Raw genomic sequence first — 23,501 nt, forward strand, 5'->3', positions numbered from 1 at the left:
GATGTAATCATGTATAAAAGTCTTTATTATTATTAAGAGTCAGACTAGGATCACAAACCTTATCTCTCCTTTGTTGTAAAGAGCATCTGTAACAATTGCTGATAATCATCTCAAGCGGGTTGATGGGTAAAAAGGACGGTGTCTAATAGACCAGTACCACCTGGGTAACCCTTACACATTACCAAGTCCCACTGCAGCAGGAGTATAACCTTGGCTATTTCTGGAACACAGCCTCTTTGTGCTTTCAGAAAACACTTCCCAGAAGATGTTACCTCAATGATGCTGGTCTCTTTTTAATCATCGCTAATTTCTTAGCTCCAGCTAACCAGCATCAATAGTCCCAGTAATGCAAAGTTTTTGTTTTAGTAGTTCAGGTATTTTGTTAATCACAGCTGATTCTTCAGCCCCAGCTAACCAGAACTACAGAATCTTCACAATCAAAACAGCAATGGCCCTGAAAAGAGTCTTTAATTTTCCCTCTGAAATTTCACAAGCCAGACCTCCATCTTCTGCACTGTTCTCAACATTATTTTCCAAGCTCCTACACAACATTTGACAGAGCTCTTAACAACAAATGGATCTTCAAGCCCAAAGTTCCAAAGTCCTTCACAGTCCTCCCCAAAATATGGTCAGGTTGTCACAGGAATACCCCACTATGCTGGTACCAATTTGTCTTAGTCAGGGTTTCTATTCTTGCACAAACATCATGACCAAGAAGCAAGTTGGGGAGGAAAGGGTTTATTCAGCTTACAATTCCATACTACTGTTTATCACCAAGGAAGTCAGGACTGGAACTCAAGCAGGTCAGGAAGCAGGAGCTGATTCAGAGGCCAAGGAGGGATGTTCTTTACTGGCTTGCTTCCCCTGGCTTGCTCAGCCTGCTCTCCTATAGAACTAAGACTACCAGCCAAGAGATGGTCCCACCCACAAGGGGCCCTTCCCCCTTGATCACTAATTGAGAAAATGTCTTACAGTTGTATCTCATGGAGTCACCTTCTGCTCCTGCACTAGCCTGGCCTCAGAGTCTTTCTCTCTTACAGAAGAGGGGTTTCTGCCTTCTCCATGTAACTGGGAGCTACCTCACTGGATCTAGACCATTCCCCAACTCAGAGAAGGTGTTGGACCCACAGGAGCTGGGTATCAAGCCACAAGTTGTCTGGTTAACACGAGCCCCCTCAGGTAGGCTTTTGTCCTGAGAGTGCAGGTCCAGCATCTGGGTTAGCACACAGGCTTCCCTTGCTCTCTCTTTCAGGGAGGTAGCCTCTTGCTTGGCTCAGAGACTGAGTCCAGCTTCATGCACTGAGGCTACAGTTGAAGAGCTGTTTATTTCTGCACAGCCAGGGCTTCTTATAAGAGCTACTTCCAAACAACCTCTCTGAAGTTCTTCCTTTGTTACTTGCCCCTGCCTGGAATTGTTGAACCACAGTGGATTGGTGGGAAGTGGCTATTTAAGAAAGTTCTTGCCAGACATTCAGTGGGCCAAATGAAAATGTAAGCTTTGCCATGTAGCCTCTTTATTTTCAGAAATAACAACTGAGACTTATTGTATATAAATCAATGCCTAGGCCAAAAGTTTTGGATTGCTCCTCAACCAGTTCACAACTTAGCTTTTCCACTTAATCTGTTCTAACTCCTGCCATGTGGCTAGTTACCTATCTCCAGGTTCATGAATTTGTCTTCCTCAGTGTTCTGGCTAAAAGCTCCCACACTCTTTCTGTCTCCCAGAATTCCATTCTTTCCTACTGAAACTCTCATTTATTACTTCCTGCCTTTTGCTCATTGGCCAACAGCATTTTATTGACAGGTGATGCTTCCATGCATTGCACAAGAGACTCTGCAGCAGAAGGCTTTGAATATGTCAGATGACCTCTTCTACTGTAAATGCCCCTTTATAATCAATTGAAGTCCTTAGAGAAAACAAACAAACAAACCCCAAGACAATAAAACCCTTGTCATTCCTTAGGGAAGAGAGAAGAGAAAATTCTTGCTGTTTGGACAGGAGCTGTAATACCAACTCTTCCAAAGATTTCCAGGCTATAAGTCTTCTCTGTAGATACTGTGTTTGCTAAGTCTCACAAGTGAGTGGGCAAATGAAAGACAGAAGCAGGGGGAGAAGTAAGGATAGAAGAGGGGAGAAGAATGAAGAGGACGAAGAGGAAGAGTGGGAGGCAGAAGAAGAGAGGAAAGAGAAAGAGAAATGAGAGGGAAGTTGAGGGAGAGATTATAGGCTCTTATGTTAAGCACCTCTTATCGAGAGGAGGTGGGATTTTAAGATGTTGTTGAGCCTTTTTCATACCACAAGAAATGACAACTTAATTAGAGCCTGTGTTGCCTACAGCCCAAATTCCAAACTCATCCCGTTGACTGGTGAAGGCTGTGGAATACAATGTCTGTGTCTGTACAGATCTCCAGGTGTGTTTACTTATCCATGCATTCCTCAGCTCTTCCTGGAGGAAGCATCGACAATGGTCATCATCCCATGTGCTGTGTGCCTACTATGTCTAAGGCCATACCACCTAATGTGGAGATGTGTGCTGGGAACGTGACCCCTGTACTTCCCAAACCCCCAACGAAGTTCAAGAGAGGATTGTGTCAATCAGCTCTTGTGCATGGTGTCAAAGCATCATCTGTCCACAAAGAGCTGAATGGCGCGTAGAGAGTCAGGAAAAAATGGGTGAGACAACTGCCTGAGAAAAAGGAACTCTGGGAAAGAGTGAGGCTGAAGAGATTCACCACCAGGTTGTGGAGGAAGTTGTGTGAGAAGAGGCAACCAGCCGCATTTCAGACAGAATCGACAAACAGGTTATTTTAGGTATAAACGAGTTGGAGAACAAGCTTACCTAGGGTATAAGCATTAATGCAAGAAACAACAACCTAGTGTCATTATTCTCAAAATGATGCAGATACAGAAAAACACAAATGGTTATACGGTCTGCTAACTTCTTTAACTTAGGAGAGTGTGGCACTGCTTGGGGAATCTCCTTGGGACAAAAGAACCCAGTTTAATTAGACAAAATATTGCAAGTCATATGTATACAACCATAAATTCTCATGGTGATATTTTAATGGAAGACTGTGCTTATACTGGGGATGACTCTTTTTTTCTTGCCAGAGTGGTATTCTGTCTCTGAAAGAAATTAATCCTCTGGTCTTTCCCAGAAAATATCTGATGCTAAAAGTAGGCGTTAAGTCCATGTCTGAAGCCAGTCCAAAGGTTAGTACCTCACAGCTCCATTCCTGTTTCCCAGTATTCAGGGAGGTCAGACAGGCACGATCCTGGCTTCTCTGACAAAAACTCTTCCTTATTAAGGAGAGACTTGGCATCACTTGCCACAGTATCAATGAAGAGACTTTGCCAGTAGTAAGTCTTACTAAAGTAAAGGCCTGAGGCAAGTGGTCCCCCAGTAACACAGGAAATATATTCAATATATTTCAACAGTTTTTCTTTGAAGGACATGTCATTGTTCTTTGTTAACAACTGGAGAGACCTAAGGTGTGCCTTAATTTCATTCACAGACACATTGAAATCCTTGGCAATATTTTCTAGTGAGGCTTCATCCAGCCCAAAGTAAGACCTGTAGAGAGTCAAGGTCTCTTCCAACTTCTGCATTTTATCTCTGACTAAGCCCCCAAGTGGAATGGTGGCCCATAGTCCAGCCTTCAGGGCCTCCAGCCAGATCTTCTGTCTGAGGAAATCCCTCTTCCGGGCAATGGTAGTCTCAGTAACACTGTGCAAGGACATCATGAAGAGGTGGCGCTTGTGGGCTGGGAGTTCCTTCAGTAGGGTGGTCTCCAGCTTTGGGAAGTCAAAGTCAGACACATCAAAGTTAGAGACTAGGAAGATTGGAGGCTGACTGGAGAGAACCTTCTGGAGAAGACCCAAGCATTCATCTTTTATTTTCTTTAAGACACTGTCTCTATTGAAAGACTTAGGTTTACTCCTCTGTTCATTACTGATATCTTGATCTATCTTGGTTCGGACAAAGTAGAACTTTATGTTCATCTTTGCAATGGCTTTGGCCAGATGTGCATCAATTTCTTTGAAGCGTGTAGCTGAGATGATAATGAAGAAGTCATACTCACCAAACTTCATTTCTGTCAGATAGTTTTGTGGTGGGAAGTTGGTTGACCCAATGCCAGGCAGGTCCCATATTGTCACATTGGGAAGCTTTGGGTGTGGGTATGGAGTTCTCTTCATGGTTGTCTCTATTACCCCAGTGGGGGCTGCATCTTTTTCTTCACTACTTATTCCTCTCAAGGCATTGATAAAGCTGGATTTCCCTGTTCCTGTTTCTCCAGTCACAGCAATGTTCAGTGGGGCTTTGTCAATATTTCGCAGAGCATGACTAATCACAGTCAGTGCCTCTTTGAGGTTCTTATTCTCCAGATGGGATTCAATCAAAGTGATGGTTTCTTCAGAGAGGATTTTGCTTTCCTTCTTGAAATTTTTAAAAAAATTTTTAAAGTTGAATTCCAAAAGTTGAGCCGTTATCTGAGAAGTCCTGCCAGTGGAAGTCTGGCATGTAGCTGTGTTCAGTGGAGGATGCTGAATAGAGAAGAAAAGGGAGACACTCATTATTTGTCTAGCAGGGCAAGACCTCCCAGTTTGTTTTAATGGTAAAGAAGGACCTCAGCTTCTGATAACCATTATTATCAGATCATCTCCCTTACTGTTCCTAGCTGCTGGGTCAATGTTTGCTGTGCATGTCACGTGCCCTCATTCAGCTTTTATCTTTTTCTGTGGTTTCCTGCCTCCTTTGCTGTCCCAAGCATGATCAGTTCCATCCAGTGACCTTTAGCATTGTTTACTTTTTAAGTTAAGTTGTTGCATTCTGTCTACTACCATTACAGATAATAGGCATAGGTTGTAATATCTTTAAAGGCATATGTCAAGATATCAAATACTTCAAACAACATATCTCATGGAAAGGCTCCCTGCCTTCTTTGAGTGCTTAGAGCATTGCTTCCTGGACCTCATGACCTCTTCTTCCTTAGGACAGCATTTTTACTTTTACTTGTGTAGTCTGTTTATTAAGGGAGAAGGAGCATGGGGCAGTAGCAGAAAAGATTCTTGACAGGCCTAACAGAGGGTTGGATACACTACTAGGTATGTGTAATTGACTTCTCTTGAGCCGTAACGAAGATTGAAATTATCTCCTTCGTAGGAAAGTGGATATAACTGTAGGTAGTCACATTAAGACAATAAAGCTAGTCTCAGAAAGACGAATACATTTTCTCATTCTCATATCTTAGATTTTGTATAAATATAAAAGTTATATCGTAGATATGACATGAAAGTAGAAGTTAATCTGTCTGGGGGACAAGGGAACTGAGGGCAAATACATAACAGGCAATGTGTGCTTATTTGAATCTTCAAAACTAGATGTTAAAAAGGTTTATTTGAAAGGAGATATGCTATTTTTTAAATTTTATTTATCAGCTGGGGAGGTAGGGGATCATCTCATTGTAAGCAGTTTCCTAAGATATTCTCTGTGTCCCTGTTTTCTAGTGTTCAATCCACAAGCCTCAAGGAAACAACCCAGAAAGATGAAAATCCCAAATGGATACAGAGGAAAGTCAGCAAGGAAGAAACAAATATAGGAAGAGATGTTAAAGAATCCACTAAAAGAAGAAAATGACTCCTTTAAAAGTTAAGAAACCTGAATAAAAGAGGTGAGGAGGACACATCATCTGTCCCAACACCAGGAGTAACTGAGGCCAGCAGGACTCAGGCAGGCAGGAACTCCTCCAGACCAGTGACATGGATTCCTTTTGGTCTGTCTGGGCTGGTTCCCTGAGCAGACCTTGGGTGCAAACTCCAAAGTGAATCCCACAACACACAGAGGAAGCTCCACTCCCGGGTGCTCTAATATGCTTAGGATCCCCGGATCCAGGAGCCTGGTCACACCAGAATCTCAGGGTCCCAGAAACATCTTGACTCCTAGGAGCTCTGCTACACCCAGGTTCTCAGGATCCCAGGATCCCAGAATCACAGGATCCCAGAGACAGCTGGACTCTGAGGAGTTCTGACACAACTAGGATGACAAGAAGGACAGGCTGCAGTCAGATATAGCCAGGGCAGGTAGCACTAGAGATAACCAGATGGTGGGAGGCAAGCATAAGAACACAAGCAACACAATCCAGTCCAAGGTTACCTGGAATCATCAGAACCCAATACTCCCACCATAGCAAGTCCTGGATACACAATCACTCAGAAAAGCAAAGCTGGGATCTATAGACATTTGTCATGATGACAAAAGAGGACTTTAAGGACATATATAACTCCCTTAAAGAAATACAGGAGAACACAGGTAAACAGGTAGGAGCCCTTAAAGAGGAAACACAAAAATCCCTTAAAGAATTTCAGGAAAACACAATTACAAAGAGAGACTACCCTAGAGATAGAAAACCTAAGAAAGAGATCAGGAGTCATAGATGCAAGAATCACCAACAGAATACAAGAGATGGAAGAGAGAATCTGGGGGGCAGAAGATTCCATAGAAAACATTGACACAACAGTCAAAGAAAATGCAAAAAGCAAAAAGCTCCTAACCCAAAACATCCAGGGAATCCAGGACACAAGGAGAAGACCAAACCTAAAGATAACAGATATAGAAGAGAATGAAGATTCCCACCTTAAAGGGCCAGTAAGAATCTTCAACAAAGTTATAGAAGAAAACTTCCCTAACCTAAAGAAAGAGATGCCCATGAACATACAAGAAGCATATAGAACTCCAAATAGCCTGAACTAGAAAAGAAATTCCTCCTGTCACATGATAATCAAAACACCAAATGCACTAAACAAAAATGAATATTAAAAGCAGTAAGGGAAAAAGGTCAAGTAACATCTAAAGGCAGACCTATCAGAATTACACCTGACTTCTCACCAGAGACAATGAAAGCCAGAAGATCCTGGGCAGATGTCATACAGACCCTAAGAGAACACAAATGCCAGCCCAGGCTACGATACCCAGCAAAACTCCCCATTACCATAGACGGAGAAAACAAGACATTCCATGACAAAACCAAATTTACACAGTATATTTCCACAATTCCAGCCCTACAAAAAAAACCCACCAACATAAGGAGCAAAAGTACTCCCTAGAAGAAGCAAGAAAGTACTCTCTCAACAAACCCACACAAACATGATTCCACTTCTAGCAACAAAAAGAACAGAAAGTAACAATTACTTTTCCTTAATATCTCTTAATGTTACCAACATATCCTATTCGATTGAAATTCAAAAATATGAGGAATTTGTTGGCTGTCATCTAGTGGTCTCTCAAATTTGGTAATTGGAGAAATAGGTCCAATATTGTACAATCCATGTACACTTTCTGCTTATTTGTAGGTAACAGTGTCTTGGTGTGTACTACATAACGGTCTTGAAATCATGCTTCTCCTATCTCAGCCTCTCTATTAGTAGGATTGTTTATTTGATTTTTTATACTATACTATGGTTTTCAGAACAGTTTACATATTTCAAAATTATTTATACAGCTAAAAGAAGTAGACAATCAATTTGGGATGTGGTTTGTAAGAGAACAGCAAAGAGTGAGATTGAATGCTTTGCTTGATATTAATAATTATTGTGTCAACTTTGAAGAAGAGGCGTTTATAAGTTACTCTTTTTCTGAGATGAATGCTTTTCAAAATCATCACAGCCAATGAACCAGTATCTTACCCTCACCTAATGTCTGTGCCACCCTCCAAGCAGAACCATTGTTCATTGAAACAGTTGTTGAATGACTTCATGGATGGACCATTTTAATACACACACCATTTCTTAAACGAATATAACCTGTTCCATGTGGACTGAGAATGAAGACAATCACTCAAGACAAATAGCTTTGACCACAGCAGGAAATCTGTATTCAAAATCATGCCTACAATTCATTCCTTGGTGCAGCAGAACTGATAACTCTTAGCTCAGCTACTATGGAGGTAAAATCCTTTGGTGATGTGAGGGATATTGAAGTACAGCCTTATCATAATGAACTCCAATGTCTAAAAATTGTTCTTATTTTGGGTTTGTACTACAGTAAGCGTAAGATTTTAAGCTCTACTAAAAACAAAACAAACAGGCAGACTTTATGTTCGTTTAGAACAACTAATAGTGATATATTATTTTAAAATATCATACAGTTAACATATTTGGAGTTATTTAAAATTCATATTGAGAAAAATGTATGTATCTTCAGTATTGCTGTAGACAAGCATCTACATAAGACTGTTCAATTAATTGTTGCTTAATATCAAACAACCTTTATAATATTCATTTTTATTGTTAGAATAATCTATAAATTTTAAAGAATATGATAGAATAAAAAAAGAGTCGATGCCAAAATAATAATAAAAAAAAGAAACTTGAATTAAAAACTATTTCCATGAAAGCCCTTATTTGAGGAACCATCAGTTCTTTAGGCCAAAGAAACAAGTTAAAGGTCAGATGTGTTTCCTTCAGGAATCCACATATTACATATATGTCCATATATTACATATTTTGGTCTTTTAGGCCACATAAGTTTTTTTGTCTGATACTCCTAGTTTATTATAATCTCAGAAGGACATTAAAACTATGTACATTTCATGATTGTGGAAAAACCAGACTTCATGATAGCTATCAAAGTTTATCAATACTGATACTAAAAGTATCATTCTTTGGGATGAAGAGTATGAATCACAGCTATAACCTTTTCTCTTGGTGTTTCAGACACACATAGAACTTTGGAATTAGAATTGGAACACAAGGTGAATGCAGGAAGTCATGAGAGGTTGGCTCCGCTTAGCTCTGATACTCTGCTATTAATAATGTGTTATGCAGATTTCAACACAAGTTTCAGGCACACAGAAGTTTCAGGTACTCTATTCTTGAGTCAGCTAAATATCCTGTTGGAAGCCATGTCACCAATAAAAGTAAGGGAAAGGAGAGCATCCGTATTAAGATATCAAAACTTCCAGGGTAATTATTTCACAATTCGCATGTGATGCTGCATGCATGTGTGCAGGTGCTCATGCATACAGTATGAGTTCCAGAGGTCTCCCCATCTCTGTCTCACTGGTGCTGTGATGCCCTCAACCGATTTACAAGTAGAAGTATTATTTAGGAATTCTTGGTAATTGTGACCACAGTAATGAACTTAAATACATCTATAGTGCATCATTTACACTCTCCTATTTATGTCACAATTGCGTGTAGTGTATGAGAGGCCCAGTCTTGTGTGACCTTATGAAACAATGGTTCTCAAAAATCCTGATATGGAATAGACAGAGCAAAAACTCACTAGACGCCACCAGAATAGTGATATGGCATCTACACTGTGATGGCCAGCGGGGAATAAACCTAATATCACATAACAACCCAACCTCCTAAGATCCGTTTTTTTCTGGAGAATTTTCTTAATTAGGACATCCTATATAAATGGTAGATATTTCTATTGAGAAGTACAAATTGCTACAGAGAACACTGTAACTATTCAAAATAGCCAAGGCAAGAATGCTAACAAAGGAACATAACTCTAATAAAAGATTCTGAAGAGAGCTGAAGAGATGGCTCAGCAGTTGAGAGGACTGTCTGCTCTTCCAGAGGTCCTCAGTTCAATTCCCAGCAACCATAGAGTGGCTTACAACCTTCTCATATGAGATCTGATTCTCAGTTTTGAGGCTATGTGAAGACTCATATACATAAAAATAAATGTATAAATGAATATTTTAAAAATTCCAAAGAAATTGTAGTAGATTAAATTTCTGTCAAATACTACATAAATAATGAAAAAAAATCAATCCCATGAGAGGTGAGAAATGTTGAAGGAGGAAATGTATCTGATGAGGAACAGAATGTGTATGAGAAGAAGAAGGGACTTTTTTTGGGTAAAAGGGAAGTAGCTACATAAGGGCGGGGAATGGCAGAGGGCAGTAGGCAACCAAATGAATGAGAACAGATAAAAATGAATGACAATGTAAAATGGCATACATGTATGGAAATGGCATAATTAAACTCTCCATGTTGTGTGTGCACCTAAAATAGAAAAAAAAAAAAAAAACCTCAGTAAGAGCCAGGAAAATACTGATGAGTGGAATTAAAATAAATATATAAGATTTGCCTGAGAAATTCAGAAATGTAAAATTTTGAAAGAAATCTTGAAAGTTCATTTACAATAAACACATCACACACACCAGAGAAGAAGGCAGAGTAAGAAAGTAGGAAGAAAGGAAGGTAGAGAGCAAGCAAGGAAGAAGCAAACAAGTTTCATTAAGAAACCAAGGAAGTGAGGTGTTCCAAAACAGACATGAAAGAAATCTCAAAGAAGGCAACAAAAGATGCTAAGATTCCTGTTTTTACAGTTTACAAACCTTAACATTGATTGTCAAAGTGTCCATACTTCAGAAAGTGATTTCCAGGCTCAATGCAATCTCAACTAAAACATCAATGCCATTTAGAATAGAACTGGACTGTTGGATCACAAAACTCACGTGGGAACACAGAAGACTGCGAAGAGCCTAAACAATATCGATCAAAACAACAGGGCTAGGAGTCACTGTAATACCTGATTTCAAGGCATAGCACAGAGCCACAGTGACAAAAACAGTCCAATAGCTGCATGAAGACAGGCTCATAGACCAACAAACTGAGAGGCAGAGCTGAGTCACCAATATGCATGACTGTGCAGGCAACAGATTGCATCTACAGTCAGTCAGTATGTCACCAAGGCTTCTGAATGCTCACACTGTACAAAGGGCAGATGGTTTGAAGAATGGAATTTGGCAAACTGGACATCAGGCAAGGTTAAACCTTGACACTCACTCTTCACACTATACAAAAACCAACCCTATGTGTCCCAAAGAGCTTGCTGTAAGATGGAAACCTTGAAGCTCTTAAAGGGAAACAGGTATGAAAAACTTCATCAGATTGGCCCACCTGAGGTTCTCAAAGCATAGGATCAAAAGGGAACTGACAAGTAGCTTGCCATCTAACAGAAACACTTCTTAAATACAAAGCAAATAAACACCAGAGAAATGAGATGATTTACAATGAAAAGCCTTAGGAGTGCATCATGTAACAGTCTCACCAGAGAGGCCCCAGGATGTCAACAGGAGCAGAACATGGACATGACAAAGTTTGTCAGAGTCACTTTGAAACATCTCAAAGAAGTGAAATAGAAAGGTGCTTCCTGGACTAACTGGAAACACTTTGCCCACGGACTCCTCCCGATATGGAGAGGCCTTAGAGTTGAATGAGCTCACCTGCTCTGTGAAAAGCTCTTCTTTACTGAGGATAATTTTAGCATCACTCGCAACCGTGTCTATGAAATAATTTTGCAAGTGGAAAACCTTTGAAAAGTAAGGATTTCCAATGTACTTCAATAGTTTCTCTGTTAAGGATGTATCTGGCTCATCTGAGAACAAATGTGGAGACTTAATGTTTGCCTTGAGCTCCTCCAGTGTCACGTTCAAATCCTCAGCGATGTTTTCCAGTGATGCCTCATTCAGGCCAAAGGAAGATCTATAGTCATTCAAAGTCTGTTGCAACATCTCCATGTCCTTTTGGGTCAGTCCCCGGGATGGTATGGTAGCCCATGCTCTTGGCATTATGGATTCCTTCCAGATCTTTTGTTTCAGCATATCCCTCTTCCGGTCTACTATGGCATTTATAACAACTTGCAAAGTACTCATGAATATTTGGTGTTTGTAGGCTGGGAGCTGGCTGAGAAGGGTGGATTCCAGCTTTGGGAAGTCAAAGTCAGACACATCAAAGTTAGAGACTAAGAAGACTGGAGGCTCCTGCTGGAAACGTTCTTTGAGATTACTTGAAAGGCAAATTCGAATACTCTTCAATATGTTCTCTCTATTGAATCTCATAGGGTTACACAGTTTTTCATTCTCTAGATCAGAATCTGTCTTTGTTCGAACAAAGTACAAACCTCTATTCATTTGCACAATAGCTTTGGCAAGTTCTATATCACTCTGTTTAATACGTATAGCAGAGACAATAATGAAGAAGTCATACTCCTCAAACTCGATTTTCTTCAGATAATCATGTGGTTGGAAGGCAGTAGATCCAATGCTAGGCAGGTCCCACAGTGTCACACTGGGAAACTTTGTGTAAGTGTATGGTGTTCTCTCAGTGGTTGTATGTACCACCCCTGTGGAAGCAGCTGCACCTTCTTCATCATCCCCCACTCCCTGCAGAGCATTGATGAGACTGGACTTTCCAGCCCCAGTCTCCCCCATCACTGCAATGTTCAGTGGGACTTTCTCTATGTCACCCAGAGCACTGCTGATTGCAGAAACTGTTTCCTGAAGGTTTCCATCCTCTAGGGATGATTCAATGGAGGCGATTAATTCCTGAGACAGGACTTTGGTTTTCACCTGAAATGTCAAAGGAGGATCCTCCTTTGGAGGGGATGTAGAAGAGGAAGTCTGACCCATTCCTGGCAAATGTCAATGGTACCTAAGGGAGGAACAAACCAAAAAGTTCAACAAATTAGTTCAGCAAGAACAACCAATAAAAGCGCAGAGTCCAGTATCTGCCCCTACATTATAAAGAGACTTTATTCCCTTTAATCAAATATGCAGGACAGGACAGCACTTACTTCTGCCCGTAGGTTCAAATTTTGGTTTGACTCACACTCTTTAACCTTTGTTTATTTTCTTCTTTTTCAACATTTTTAGTTCTTCCAGATGAAACTCAACCCTGTAATAGCAGCACTAGGGAGGTGGTGGCGCTATGGATCACAAGTATGAACTCAGCCTGGCTTAAGATGCCCAGACTTTTCAGGAATTTACAGAAGCTTTGCAGTTTTATGAGGTCCTATTCGCTGACACCATTGCATACACTAGCAAGATTTTGCTGAAAGGACCCTGATATAGCTGTCTCTTGTGAGACTATGCTGGGGCCTAGCAAACACAGAAGTGGATGCTTATAGTCAGCTATTGGATGGATCACAGGGCCCCCAATAGAGGAGCTAGAGAAAGTACCCAAGGAGCTAAAGGGATCTGCAACCCTATAGGTGGAACAACAGTATGAACTAACCAGTACCCCGGAGCTCTTGTCTCTAGCTGCATATGTATCAAAAGATGGCCTAGTCGGCCATCACTGGAAAGAGAGGCCCATTGGTCATGCAAACTTTATATGCCCCAGTACAGGGGAACGCCAGGGCCAAAAAGTGGGAGTGGGTGGGTAGGGGAGTTGGAGGGAGGGTGTGGGATAGCATTGGAAATGTAAATGAGGAAAATACGTAAAAAAAAATTGTCTGGAAAAGAAGTTACCCAAGTTCATAGTTCTGTCAGCCTTTCCAGATAAGGTCACATTATGACATGCACACTAACATTCAGGTTTTCAGTTTTACTTCAATAATAGACATGAATGGTAGCAAATTCAATGGGAGAGCTCAGCTCATGGTCAGAAGGCATCCTAAGGCTGTGGAGACTCTTGATCTACTGGGTTTCTTGTGACTTTGATATCTACAAAAGTTCTTTCACTCTTTGGTGCTGAAAACCCTTTCCTTTGGAAATTAAAACCTTTTGGTTGTGGGGGTCATAGACTCTGGTGGGGAAGCTGCTACTGTTATTTTGTCAAATGGGCATGATATGGCAATCTATTTGTCATTTAAGTTTTTATGTTTGTATGCATGAATTAGCGTGGCTGTTAACTTTGGACATAGAAGCTGTTCTGTATAGTGAGTAAGAGTAACTTTAGATTAATGGTCAAAGAATTGTGCATAAGTGACTTTTGAATGCTCAGTCATAAATGTGATATCTCAGTTACCCCCTCCAAGACTTAGTGTGATGTAGAAGAGACAACAGAAATGATGTGGGATCTAGGGAAATGGTGGAGTATTTTGACAATGTAAAAATCCCTGAAACAGTGAAAATCTAAATCATTCAATCAATTAGTGTGCCAATGAGATGTAGAGATAGTCAAAAGACTAAATGGCTGATACATACTTGAAAATTTACTCGATTTCCTGAACTATCAGAGGAAGGGCAATTCAAAATGTTACCTCCAAGAAACCACTACCAACAACAAATGTTGAAAAGAGGAAGCACACTCACTGTTAAAAGTTGGTGCAGTTCCTTCAGATATTGATCACTGTCCCAGGTACACTACTCACTTCAACGTGAAGGACTGTTAGTCAACAGACCACACAGATGCAAGCACATCCGTGGTTAGAGATGCTGTGTTAATGATCACAATGAAATCAACTCAGTGTAGATGAATGGACAAAGACATTATGGAACATAAACAAAATAAACATCTATACAATTGTGAAGAAAAATGAAACCATGAGCTTTTCAGAAAAAAAATAGTGTAATTGGAAGTTGTTGTTCAGAGAAAAGAATATGGACCTCAGAGCCACAAATAGCACATGTTGACTTTCACAGGATAAAGCTAATCTTACAAAACTGTGTGTGCGTGTGCGTGTGCGTGTGTGTGTGCCCGGAGAACATGGCCTACAGAGGCAGAGGCAGAGGCAGAGGCATGCAGATGAGTTCAAGGTCAGGATAGTCCTGTGAGTTCAAGAACATCCAGTGTTATACAGAGAAACTTTTCCTGGAAAATCAAAACAAAACACTCGCCGTCCAAAATGTGTTGGTATCATTTTTCAAATGGTGCAGGTGCTAGAAGACTACATAGTGGAAAAAGTGAGTTATTCTAGCCTGGGTATCTACTGCTTGTCTAGCCATTCATTTTACACTATTTCAAGTAAACTTTCTCATGAGCTTTTGCGACTGTTACAAGGAAATTTTCTCATGTACTGTTAATAGGAATGTTTTGTTACCTGAGCTAACTGTTAATCCAAAGTCTGTTATGTTCTACACCTTATTGTTCTTGGAAACCAATCATAACAGAGGTCAATTAGACCTGCTTTATATAGTTTGCCACAAAAGCTTGGACTTGAGACCTGCCTTGGAATTGATATCCTACTTTCTTCCATGTGTGTGGGTAACTGACACCCTGGTTGGCAAGTTGGGACATGAATACTAGGCAAGTTAAGTCACCCTGCCACAGTTGAATCACCCAACCAATGAGGACAGGAGAAGCATGCCACAAGTATATGTTCTTTAGGAAGTCTCTTATCCCTAAATAGTGGAATAACTTGGCACAGAGATTTGTGGATTTCAGGGTTCAAAGTTCTGTATGAATCTGGCTCAGAGTTAATCAGCTCCCAAGTCTGCTCTGTGGCACTAATTGGTCAGTCCTGGGGCAAATGCTCCTTAAACTATCCGTGGCTGACTGAGACTGGTGTATGGTGGGGTTTGTAGGGCAACTTCTGGACCCCAACATGAGTAAGTGTTGTAGATTTGTCTTTTAACAAACCCCAAATGATGACTCATCTTGGTGCTCAAATTGTCTCTGTCTGGAATTTACTGTAACCCAAGTAGCTGGGCACCCCTCTAATGCATTTTTCTACATTGGGTCATTTGCGGTTGGAAGATCTACTCTAATTCTGGGCTACATCTAAGGACATGGAGGAAGGAGACATTTCTTCTTTGCTTGCTTGCTCTCATTTAAGCTGGCAAGTTTATCTATTCTGCTGCGGCGGCATTCTTTCACTGGTATTAGAGCCCACTTCTTAGGGCTTCCAGTGTACACTGAAGGCCGGCTGTGACAGGCAGCCTCATGGACTGAGTTCTTGGCTTTCCCTTCAGGAGACATCTACTGTTGGACTGGCCAGATCACAGGTGCTTAGCCACTCTATTAGATCTCCTTTAATGCATGTAGATTCTATCTAGCAGTTCTGCTCCTGTGGAGAATCTTGACCTAAACTATGTAGTAATGAGAAATGAGAATACTCTACCTATATCATCCTAGTTAAGGGAAAGGTAAGATGAAAAACCAGCATTTTTTTTTTATCTTAATAGTGGCATTATAGAGACTTCTTGAGAACATCATCTGCAGATGACAGGTTTGCTCTCTGCTCCTCTTGATACCAGTAACTCAGAGCTGTGTCTATGTCCTGGACAACCCAAATGGTAACATATGACTCATATATAGGGCAGGCCCAAGGCCCATTACTGCTTGTTTATATATGATGGTACATTTATAGGAAAATAGAAAAATATTAGATGTTCAGCCAGACATGGTTCCTAAGTTCATGTTGGCCACAGGAGTTTTAGGTAGATTTTTAAAAACAAGGTGTAAAATATGCATCTCAGCCTCATCAATACACTAGCAAGATTTTGCAAAAAAAAAAAAAATAAATAAATAAATAAATAAAAATAAAAACAAGGTGTGCAAGAGGCCCCCAGTGGGAGGACCTAAGCTCAGGCCGAGGACAATTCTCCTAAGAGCCCATGGTCTGACACAAAAGTCAAATGTGTTCTTCATGACAAGTTCCTAAAAAAACTGGGAAAGGAGAGAACACATCTCCACATACTAAAGGCGGCATATGGCAAACATATGGCCAATGTTGCGTCAATTGAGAAAACCTCCAATCAAACACACTGAGCACAGGAAGAGGTTCTATCAATAATAGAATCCAAAGTCTTCCTCAGAGAACTCTTACAATCATTTCAGGAAAGAGACAGAACTCAAAATCAACATAAAAATCTTGGTCACCTTCATGCATCCCAATGACAAACATGCTAAAGAAGAAAACAGAATCAATCTCATTTATACAATTAGCCACCACCTTTCTCAAATAACATTCCTCGATATAAGAGTAACCAGGAAAGGAAAAGCCCTGAATAACTGAACCTTTAAGAGCTTCAAAAACATTGGAGTACACTAAAAAAGAAATACTACTCATCCCATAGGATTAGAAGAATTAATGTCATAAAAATGGCTGGCATATGAAAATTAATCTACAGATTCAATGCAATTCCTATCAATATTCTAATGCCATCATTCACAGGAATAGAAAAAAAAGTCTTAATATTAGGTTGAAAGCATGCAAGATCCCAGACAACGCAAGCCTGAGGCAGGGAAAATACTGATGACATCACTGTCCTGGTTTCAAGCTCTGCCTCAGAAACACAGTAAGAAAAGCACATGGTATGGCCTGGATACCAGACAGGATAAAAAGCAATAGAGCTCAGACAATACAGATATAAATCTACAGGGCTGCAAGCACTTGATTTTCTTTGTTCATTTCTTTGTTTCTCTCTTTCCTCCTCCACGTCCTCTTTTTTTTTTTCTTTCAAAGGATCTTATTGGTGAAATGACCTTTATGAAATAGTGCTCAAAACTCTGAAAAGGAGGCACACATTGTGATCAGTCTCAACCGAAACCAAAGCCAAAATAAAAAATAACAACAAAAAAACTACAACAACAACCCTCCACCCCAAAGAGGACCCTGCATTGACTCTGAGGAATATTTTCCCACAATACACCTTCTTTCTCCAAGTTCAAGATGGCATCAGAAGATCAACAGACCCAGGATGTGTGGGTGTTATGGAACTTTGCTGCTGTCTGGGTTGGGGTTGCTCTGTGGTGCAGAAGACAGAGAAGGGCCTTTCTGTGAACAACCCCTGAGTGAAATAATCCATAATGGAGGACCCTCTGCCCTGGTACCAGGAGGCCTCCTTTGATTCCAGTGTCAGGGCTCCCTCCTACTGACCATTCTGCTTCCCTACCTCAAGATCCTCTTGTCAATGATGTCATCTACTGCTGAGCAGTACTGCCTTTCAGATCCAGTAAGCCCATGGCTCAATGATTGCAGACACTTGCTGTAACCCTGCCTTATTCTGTTGATATTCTTTCTCTCATCTCTCTGTCTTACTCTGTCTCTGTCTCTGCCTCTGTCTCTGTGTCTCTGTGTCTGTCTCTATCTCTCTTTCTCTCTCTTTGTGTGTGTGGACATGTGTGTGTAGATGCTGTTGTTTCTCAGATATCTTGTTCCTTATTTTGAGAAAGACACACTCACTGGCCTATATTTCACCAATTAGGCAAGGGTGGCTGACAAGTGAGCTTCAGAGTTCTGCGTTTCTCCTTCCTTAGTTCTGGAATTACAAGCTCACTCCACTATGCCTGTCTTTTATGTGGATTCTGGGTATCCAACTCATAACTTTCTCTTTGAAAGACAGTTACTTTATCCTGTGATTATCTCCCTAGCCACTCATAGAAAAATCCATGGAAATGGTGAACATTGTGATTAATGTGTTAAGTTCACTGTGCTACATTTTGTAAAAACAAAATCAATTTTATCTTGTATAAGCTGTGAGGAAGTTGCTCCTACTTTGAAAGCACTCAGTCAGTTGGCCGCACTCAATTTTTTCCTGGTACAGTTGGGCTATCCTTAAAATTTTGTTAATTGTTCAAAAATGTTTCACTGATGTTAGGGGTTATAAAGTGCATTGCTGCACTGAACCTCTGAGAGCACTGTGGCTCATCTTCCCTGCCCCTTGCACTCATTTGGATGAGAAGCATTTCCTCCATTTTCACTGTGAGTGCCGGTCTCTGATCCCACGCAGAAGTCCACTCTCTATTAAAATGACTCCAAGGTGGCATTAAATTGAAAGCCACCCTCACCAACCCCACTCCTGGCCATACCAGACACAGACTTCCTAACCACAGAGGCACAGACTGTAGGGACAGGAGGCTAATCCATTGTTCTTCCTTGCTCCAGCATTTTCCTATGTGATACTATGGGTCTGTGGTTGTTCAGACAGTCACTAGTCTGGCTGGAGTTTTGGTTTCAGTAAATTAGAGGTGTTTTACTAAGAAGGAGACTGACCAAGACAAAACCAGAGGGAATTCTCTAAGTAAGGTCCCCAATATTGTTAGCTAAAGAATTATAGAGTGAATAACCACAGTTATTATTTGGGGATCAAATTAATTCTTATCCTGTCCAAGCACTGGCAAGTCTTGATTCTGTTACAGACCTCCAGCAGGACCCTCAGCAATTCAAACAAGCAGTTCATACAACAGCGGGGCTTAGACGTTAGCCTATTTCATTTTGTGACCCATTACCTTGTAGGACTATCTGGGGCAGTGAAACAGTTTTGAACAATTAGCAATGTTTTAAGGATAGCACAACTGTGCAGAGCTGGGAGTATTCCCTATCCAGAGCTGGACCTGGGCTGTCCCTTGGCTGGTGCCTCTCATGACATCTGTAAATCCTGATATGTAGAGTTCTTCCTTTCCAATTTGTATCCCTTTGACCTATTTTTTTCTCTCTCATTTTTTTTTTTGTCTAGTTGCTCTAGCTAGAATTCCAAGTACTATATTTAATAGTTAGGGAATAGATAGTCTCTGGTTTTAGTGGAATTGCTTCAAGTTTCTCTCCATTTAGTTTGATGTTGCCTACTGGTTTGGTGTATATTGCTTTCACTATGTTTAGGTATGGGCCTTGAATTCCTGATCTTTCCAAGACTTTTAACGTGAAGGGATGTTGAATTTTGTCAAATGCTTTTTCAGCATCAAATGAAATGATCATGTGGTTTTTTTCCTTTCTGTTTGTTTATGTAGTAGATTACATTGATGGATTTCCATATATTGAACCATCCCGGCATCCCTGGGATGAAGCCTACTTGAATGTGGTGAATGATGAGATGATTTTGCTTTCCCTCTTAAAATTCTTAAAGAATGCATCAAAGCTGGAGGCCCAAGCCATGGCTCTGTATAGCAGAAGCTGAATGGAGAAGAGAGGAGAGAAATACTAATCATTAATTAAAGCAGGACAAGCCTTGCTGTTTGCTCGTACAGTAAAGCAGGACCCTCTCCAGTCCCCCATGAGAGCCAGTATTGCCTTCCCTCGCTTCTCTCAGTTGCTGCTTCTACTGCTGACCAGGATAGACCAAGTCCTCTTGTTCAGATTTTGCTTTCTCCTAGAAATTTCCTCACACTTGCTGGTGTAAGTCAGACTCCACTGACTCTGTACAGTTACCCACTGCAGTCTAAAAGGACAGAGCAGTACATTCAAGGCAAAAGAAGCAATACTTCCCCTGGCTGTGTCCTCAACCTTATGTGAACCCTTTCCTAAGGTGTCCATAGGGCCTCTGGAACTCTAGCCTCATTGTGTGGGTTATCATATAACGAGGGAATGACACAGGACAACGGGAGGAATGACTGATTTGAAAAGAATGTTCAACCAACTGCAAGTTCCCCCTTTTGTCTTAGAGGAAGTGGGACATGGCCTCTGTGGTAGGCAGACTCCTAAGAGGGCCCAGTGAGCCCTGCTCCCTGCTCTTCCGAAGATCAAGGTGTATGCTCCCCGGAACAGTGCTCTATGGGTTGATGACGTTGGAACTCAAGACAAACTAAGAACCACAGCTTCCAAGAGATTGTGCATCCAGTGGACACAGCCAGCACTGAGGGGTACATTCTGGGAGAACTCTGACAAACAGCGTGTGTAATGTAGTTCAGAATTTCAAGGTAATAACTTTTCTAGAAATCACCTTGGCTCAGATACTCCAGAAAACACAAGGATAAACTTGGAGAAAGAATTAAAACAAAACTATAGAAAAAGACTACATTAGGAATCACTGTTTCATATTTACCTAAATTATTTATAGTACATATAGGAACACATGCCTACATATGTGTATACTTTAAATGAAGTGATGACACTTCCTATGGCTGAGAATGACTTCCCCATCAGCCACAGAGTAACAGAAACTTCACTGTCAGGCAGGAGAAACTTTGAGTTGTTTGTCAGTGGTGTACATGAAACTCCCCCAATATATGCTATTGCTGTTGACCTTATTTGAGCCTCAGAAGTTGAAGGTCCCTTTTGTGAAGTCACCACACACTTCAGATACAGAACTTGGAGAAATTGAGCTGAATCTGACCCAGAAGTGTTTTCCTGAGGACCAGTTTTCATAATACCAGAAGGTGCTGGAATGTTGCCAAGGGAGGAAAGCAATAACCTACCTACCTGTGACACCTATGAAGTACAATGACCACCATCACATTGAGATAACTGTAAAGGTGCCATTGTGGCATTTGTGTGTTGGTGATAACAGGCTACTGTCTAGTTTGACTTCAGGGCTGTCTGAACAGGAAGAAAATCATGCCTGGTAGGTGAAAACCTAAGGAACCCTACGTGGCCATGTAGGTCAAGGGTCTCAGAAGAGAGCCTACTAGGCCAGTTTCCCATCCAAATATAATTCCTCACTGCTTCTCAATACTTATCTTTATACCCACAGGTATGTGGGACTCTCACTCACTAGCCATTAAAGATGCTCCTTTTCCCAGCAGTCACAGATCATGTCAGAGAGCCACAACTAGTCACAATGCAGACAGCAACTGACTGTGTGATGCTCAGCCTCAGTTGATACAACATAAGCCTTACACCTAAGACAGGCAACACTGTAGAAGAGGGTGCAGAAAGACTACAGAGTCAAAAGACCAGAAAGTCTGGTGTAAGACTGAGTCTTCTAGATATGACAGGAATGATACACTTGTGAAATCTCAGCAATGTGGCCATTAAACAGACCTGAACAGTAATGCCACCAGTGGACATACCTACGTGGATGTGGGAAATTGCATGGATTGTCACACTTAGGTGAAGAGTCACAAGCAATAAAAAGCTGCAGAGTGGCAGAGTTAGTCTTACCAGCGATGAGCTCCCTAAATAATTCCCAAAGTTATTTAGTTCCTATGTTCAGCCCTAATATCTGTCTGTCTGCCTGTCTAACTATCTGCTCCCGTTCATCTGGTTATCTTTTTTAATCTGTATATCTTTGTATATAAGCTACACTAAATGTACTCAGCAGATTGAGTTCATGTATTTGTTTATAGGTATGTCACAGTCATAAAGAATTAGAGGCCATATATTTGAAACAGAACAGTAAGATCAACCTTCCTGTCTACAACCCACCCACTCACTCACCCCTCAACCCCTCAATGCCTTTGACACTTCAGATCTCTCAACCTGCAATGCCTGATAGGCCACTCCCCTACCCATTCCCTGGCCTGTCAGTGTCACCAGTTGTCCACCCACCCACTTACCCAGGGCAATCAGGATTCACACTGCTGGATCATAGACACCCAAGTTCCCCTATCCTTTGCTGACTAACCGACATAAAACAGCTTTCTTAAAAAAATTATTATTTTGTTTATTTACATTTCAGATATTGGTCCCACTCCTGGTCCCTTCTTCCAGAGTTCTTCATCCCATTCCCCCTCCCCTTTTCCACTGAGAGGGTGCCCTACCCCCATGTATCTCCCTTCCCTGCAGCATCAAGTTTCTAAAGGGTTAGGTGCACACTCTCTCACTGAGGCCAGAAAATGTGGTCCTCTCTTACCTATGTGCTGGAGGGCCTGGGGCCCTTGGACCAGTACTAGTATGATCTTTGGTTGGTGGTTTAGAGATTAAAAATGGTGGATGAGGCTAGAGATTAAAGAATCATTAAATCAAGTGCTCATTGGGAAGGCTCACAACAGAGTGGACCATATGGAGGAGAGATTATCAGGAGACAACATAGAGGAATTTTCCTAGCAAAAATGTCCCCAAATTTAGGGACAGAAAAATCACACCCAGATATATACAAGAGGATTGTAGAAGTCCAGATATACGGGGCAGAAAAAGAAACTCCTGGAGTCATACCATAGTGAAAGTCCAGAATGCATAAAGCAAATTGTTTTGCACACTTCAAGAGAGAAACAGGAAGAACTACAAAATAGTCCCTTATATGTAACAAGTGACAGAGGGCAGAAGAATCTTTTGAAAACCAGAGGGTCTAACATGATCTGCCAAGTTTGTCTGTGGCTGTTTCTGATCTGGGACTTTATCTCCATGGGACAAATGAAGAGCCTACAGCATGGACTCCAAGGGCATCTGAGTATCCCAACCTGGCATCTTTCTCCAAGCTTGACTGCTCCAGAAGACAAGCATGGTCCACAAAACACAGGTGGAAGGAAGGGGTTGCCTCCTTTGCTTTGGGATTCTCTCTAGTCCAGAAGATGGCCACTGAAGGATACTCCTGTGCCCAGGATCCTCCCTGAGTACAAAGCCCTGAGTTCTCCTTTCCTGGTGTCAGGGGCCACTCCTCATGTTATCACACATCTTGCATTATTGAACAAGCTGAACCTAGACACCCTTACCTCAGCAGTGGTGACCTTGATCTGGTGGCAATAACACTTCTGTGATGGATCTCCTCTCAGGAAAGGTCTTTGTCTAAAACTGAAACTCAGATTCAGGATGTCTACAGAGAGAAAAGAAGAGAAGATATGAGGTGTGGAGTTCTGGTGTCCCAAGAAGAACTACACATAGAAAGGAAGAGACCGTGGGGTGGACAGTCGGATCTCCCTGAGTTTCTTTGTCCTTACTGGTCCACACATAGCCCTTGCTCTCTACACTTTTCTGCCAGGATCTGAGCCCTATTTATCTAAACCACCTAAGAGGGGGGCTGTAATCAGAGTAGGTTTCACTTTCTATTCCTGGAAATGGCTAGTTTATAGGAATCAAATATCAACTATATTGTGTTTTATAAAAAGAAACAACCAGGAATATGTTTGATAGAGGTGCAGTATGGTGTGTGTGTTTGGGGGGTGGTGGTAGTGAGGATGCCTCTGTGGGCCCCTGCTAAGGCATTTTCTCCAGGGGAGGCAC

General features: G+C 41.3%; 1 protein-coding gene across 1 annotated transcript; it reads right to left on the reverse strand.

Annotated features, from left to right (window-relative positions):
- Positions 1-722: 722 nt before the first annotated feature.
- Gm12185 (predicted gene 12185) lies at positions 723-23,249 on the reverse strand. The gene is made up of 3 exons (NM_001045540.2): positions 22,994-23,249; positions 11,245-12,451; positions 723-4,546 (listed from the first exon to the last, which is right to left on the reverse strand). The coding sequence occupies exons 2-3, from the start codon at positions 12,427-12,429 to the stop codon at positions 3,224-3,226; spliced, it is 2,508 nt and encodes an 835-aa protein (NP_001039005.1). The 5' UTR covers positions 12,430-12,451; positions 22,994-23,249; the 3' UTR covers positions 723-3,223.
- Between the last annotated feature and the right edge of the window lie 252 nt (positions 23,250-23,501).

This window comes from Mus musculus, chromosome 11, assembly GCF_000001635.26.
Source record: "Mus musculus strain C57BL/6J chromosome 11, GRCm38.p6 C57BL/6J".
Classification (NCBI taxonomy): domain Eukaryota; kingdom Metazoa; phylum Chordata; class Mammalia; order Rodentia; family Muridae; genus Mus; species Mus musculus.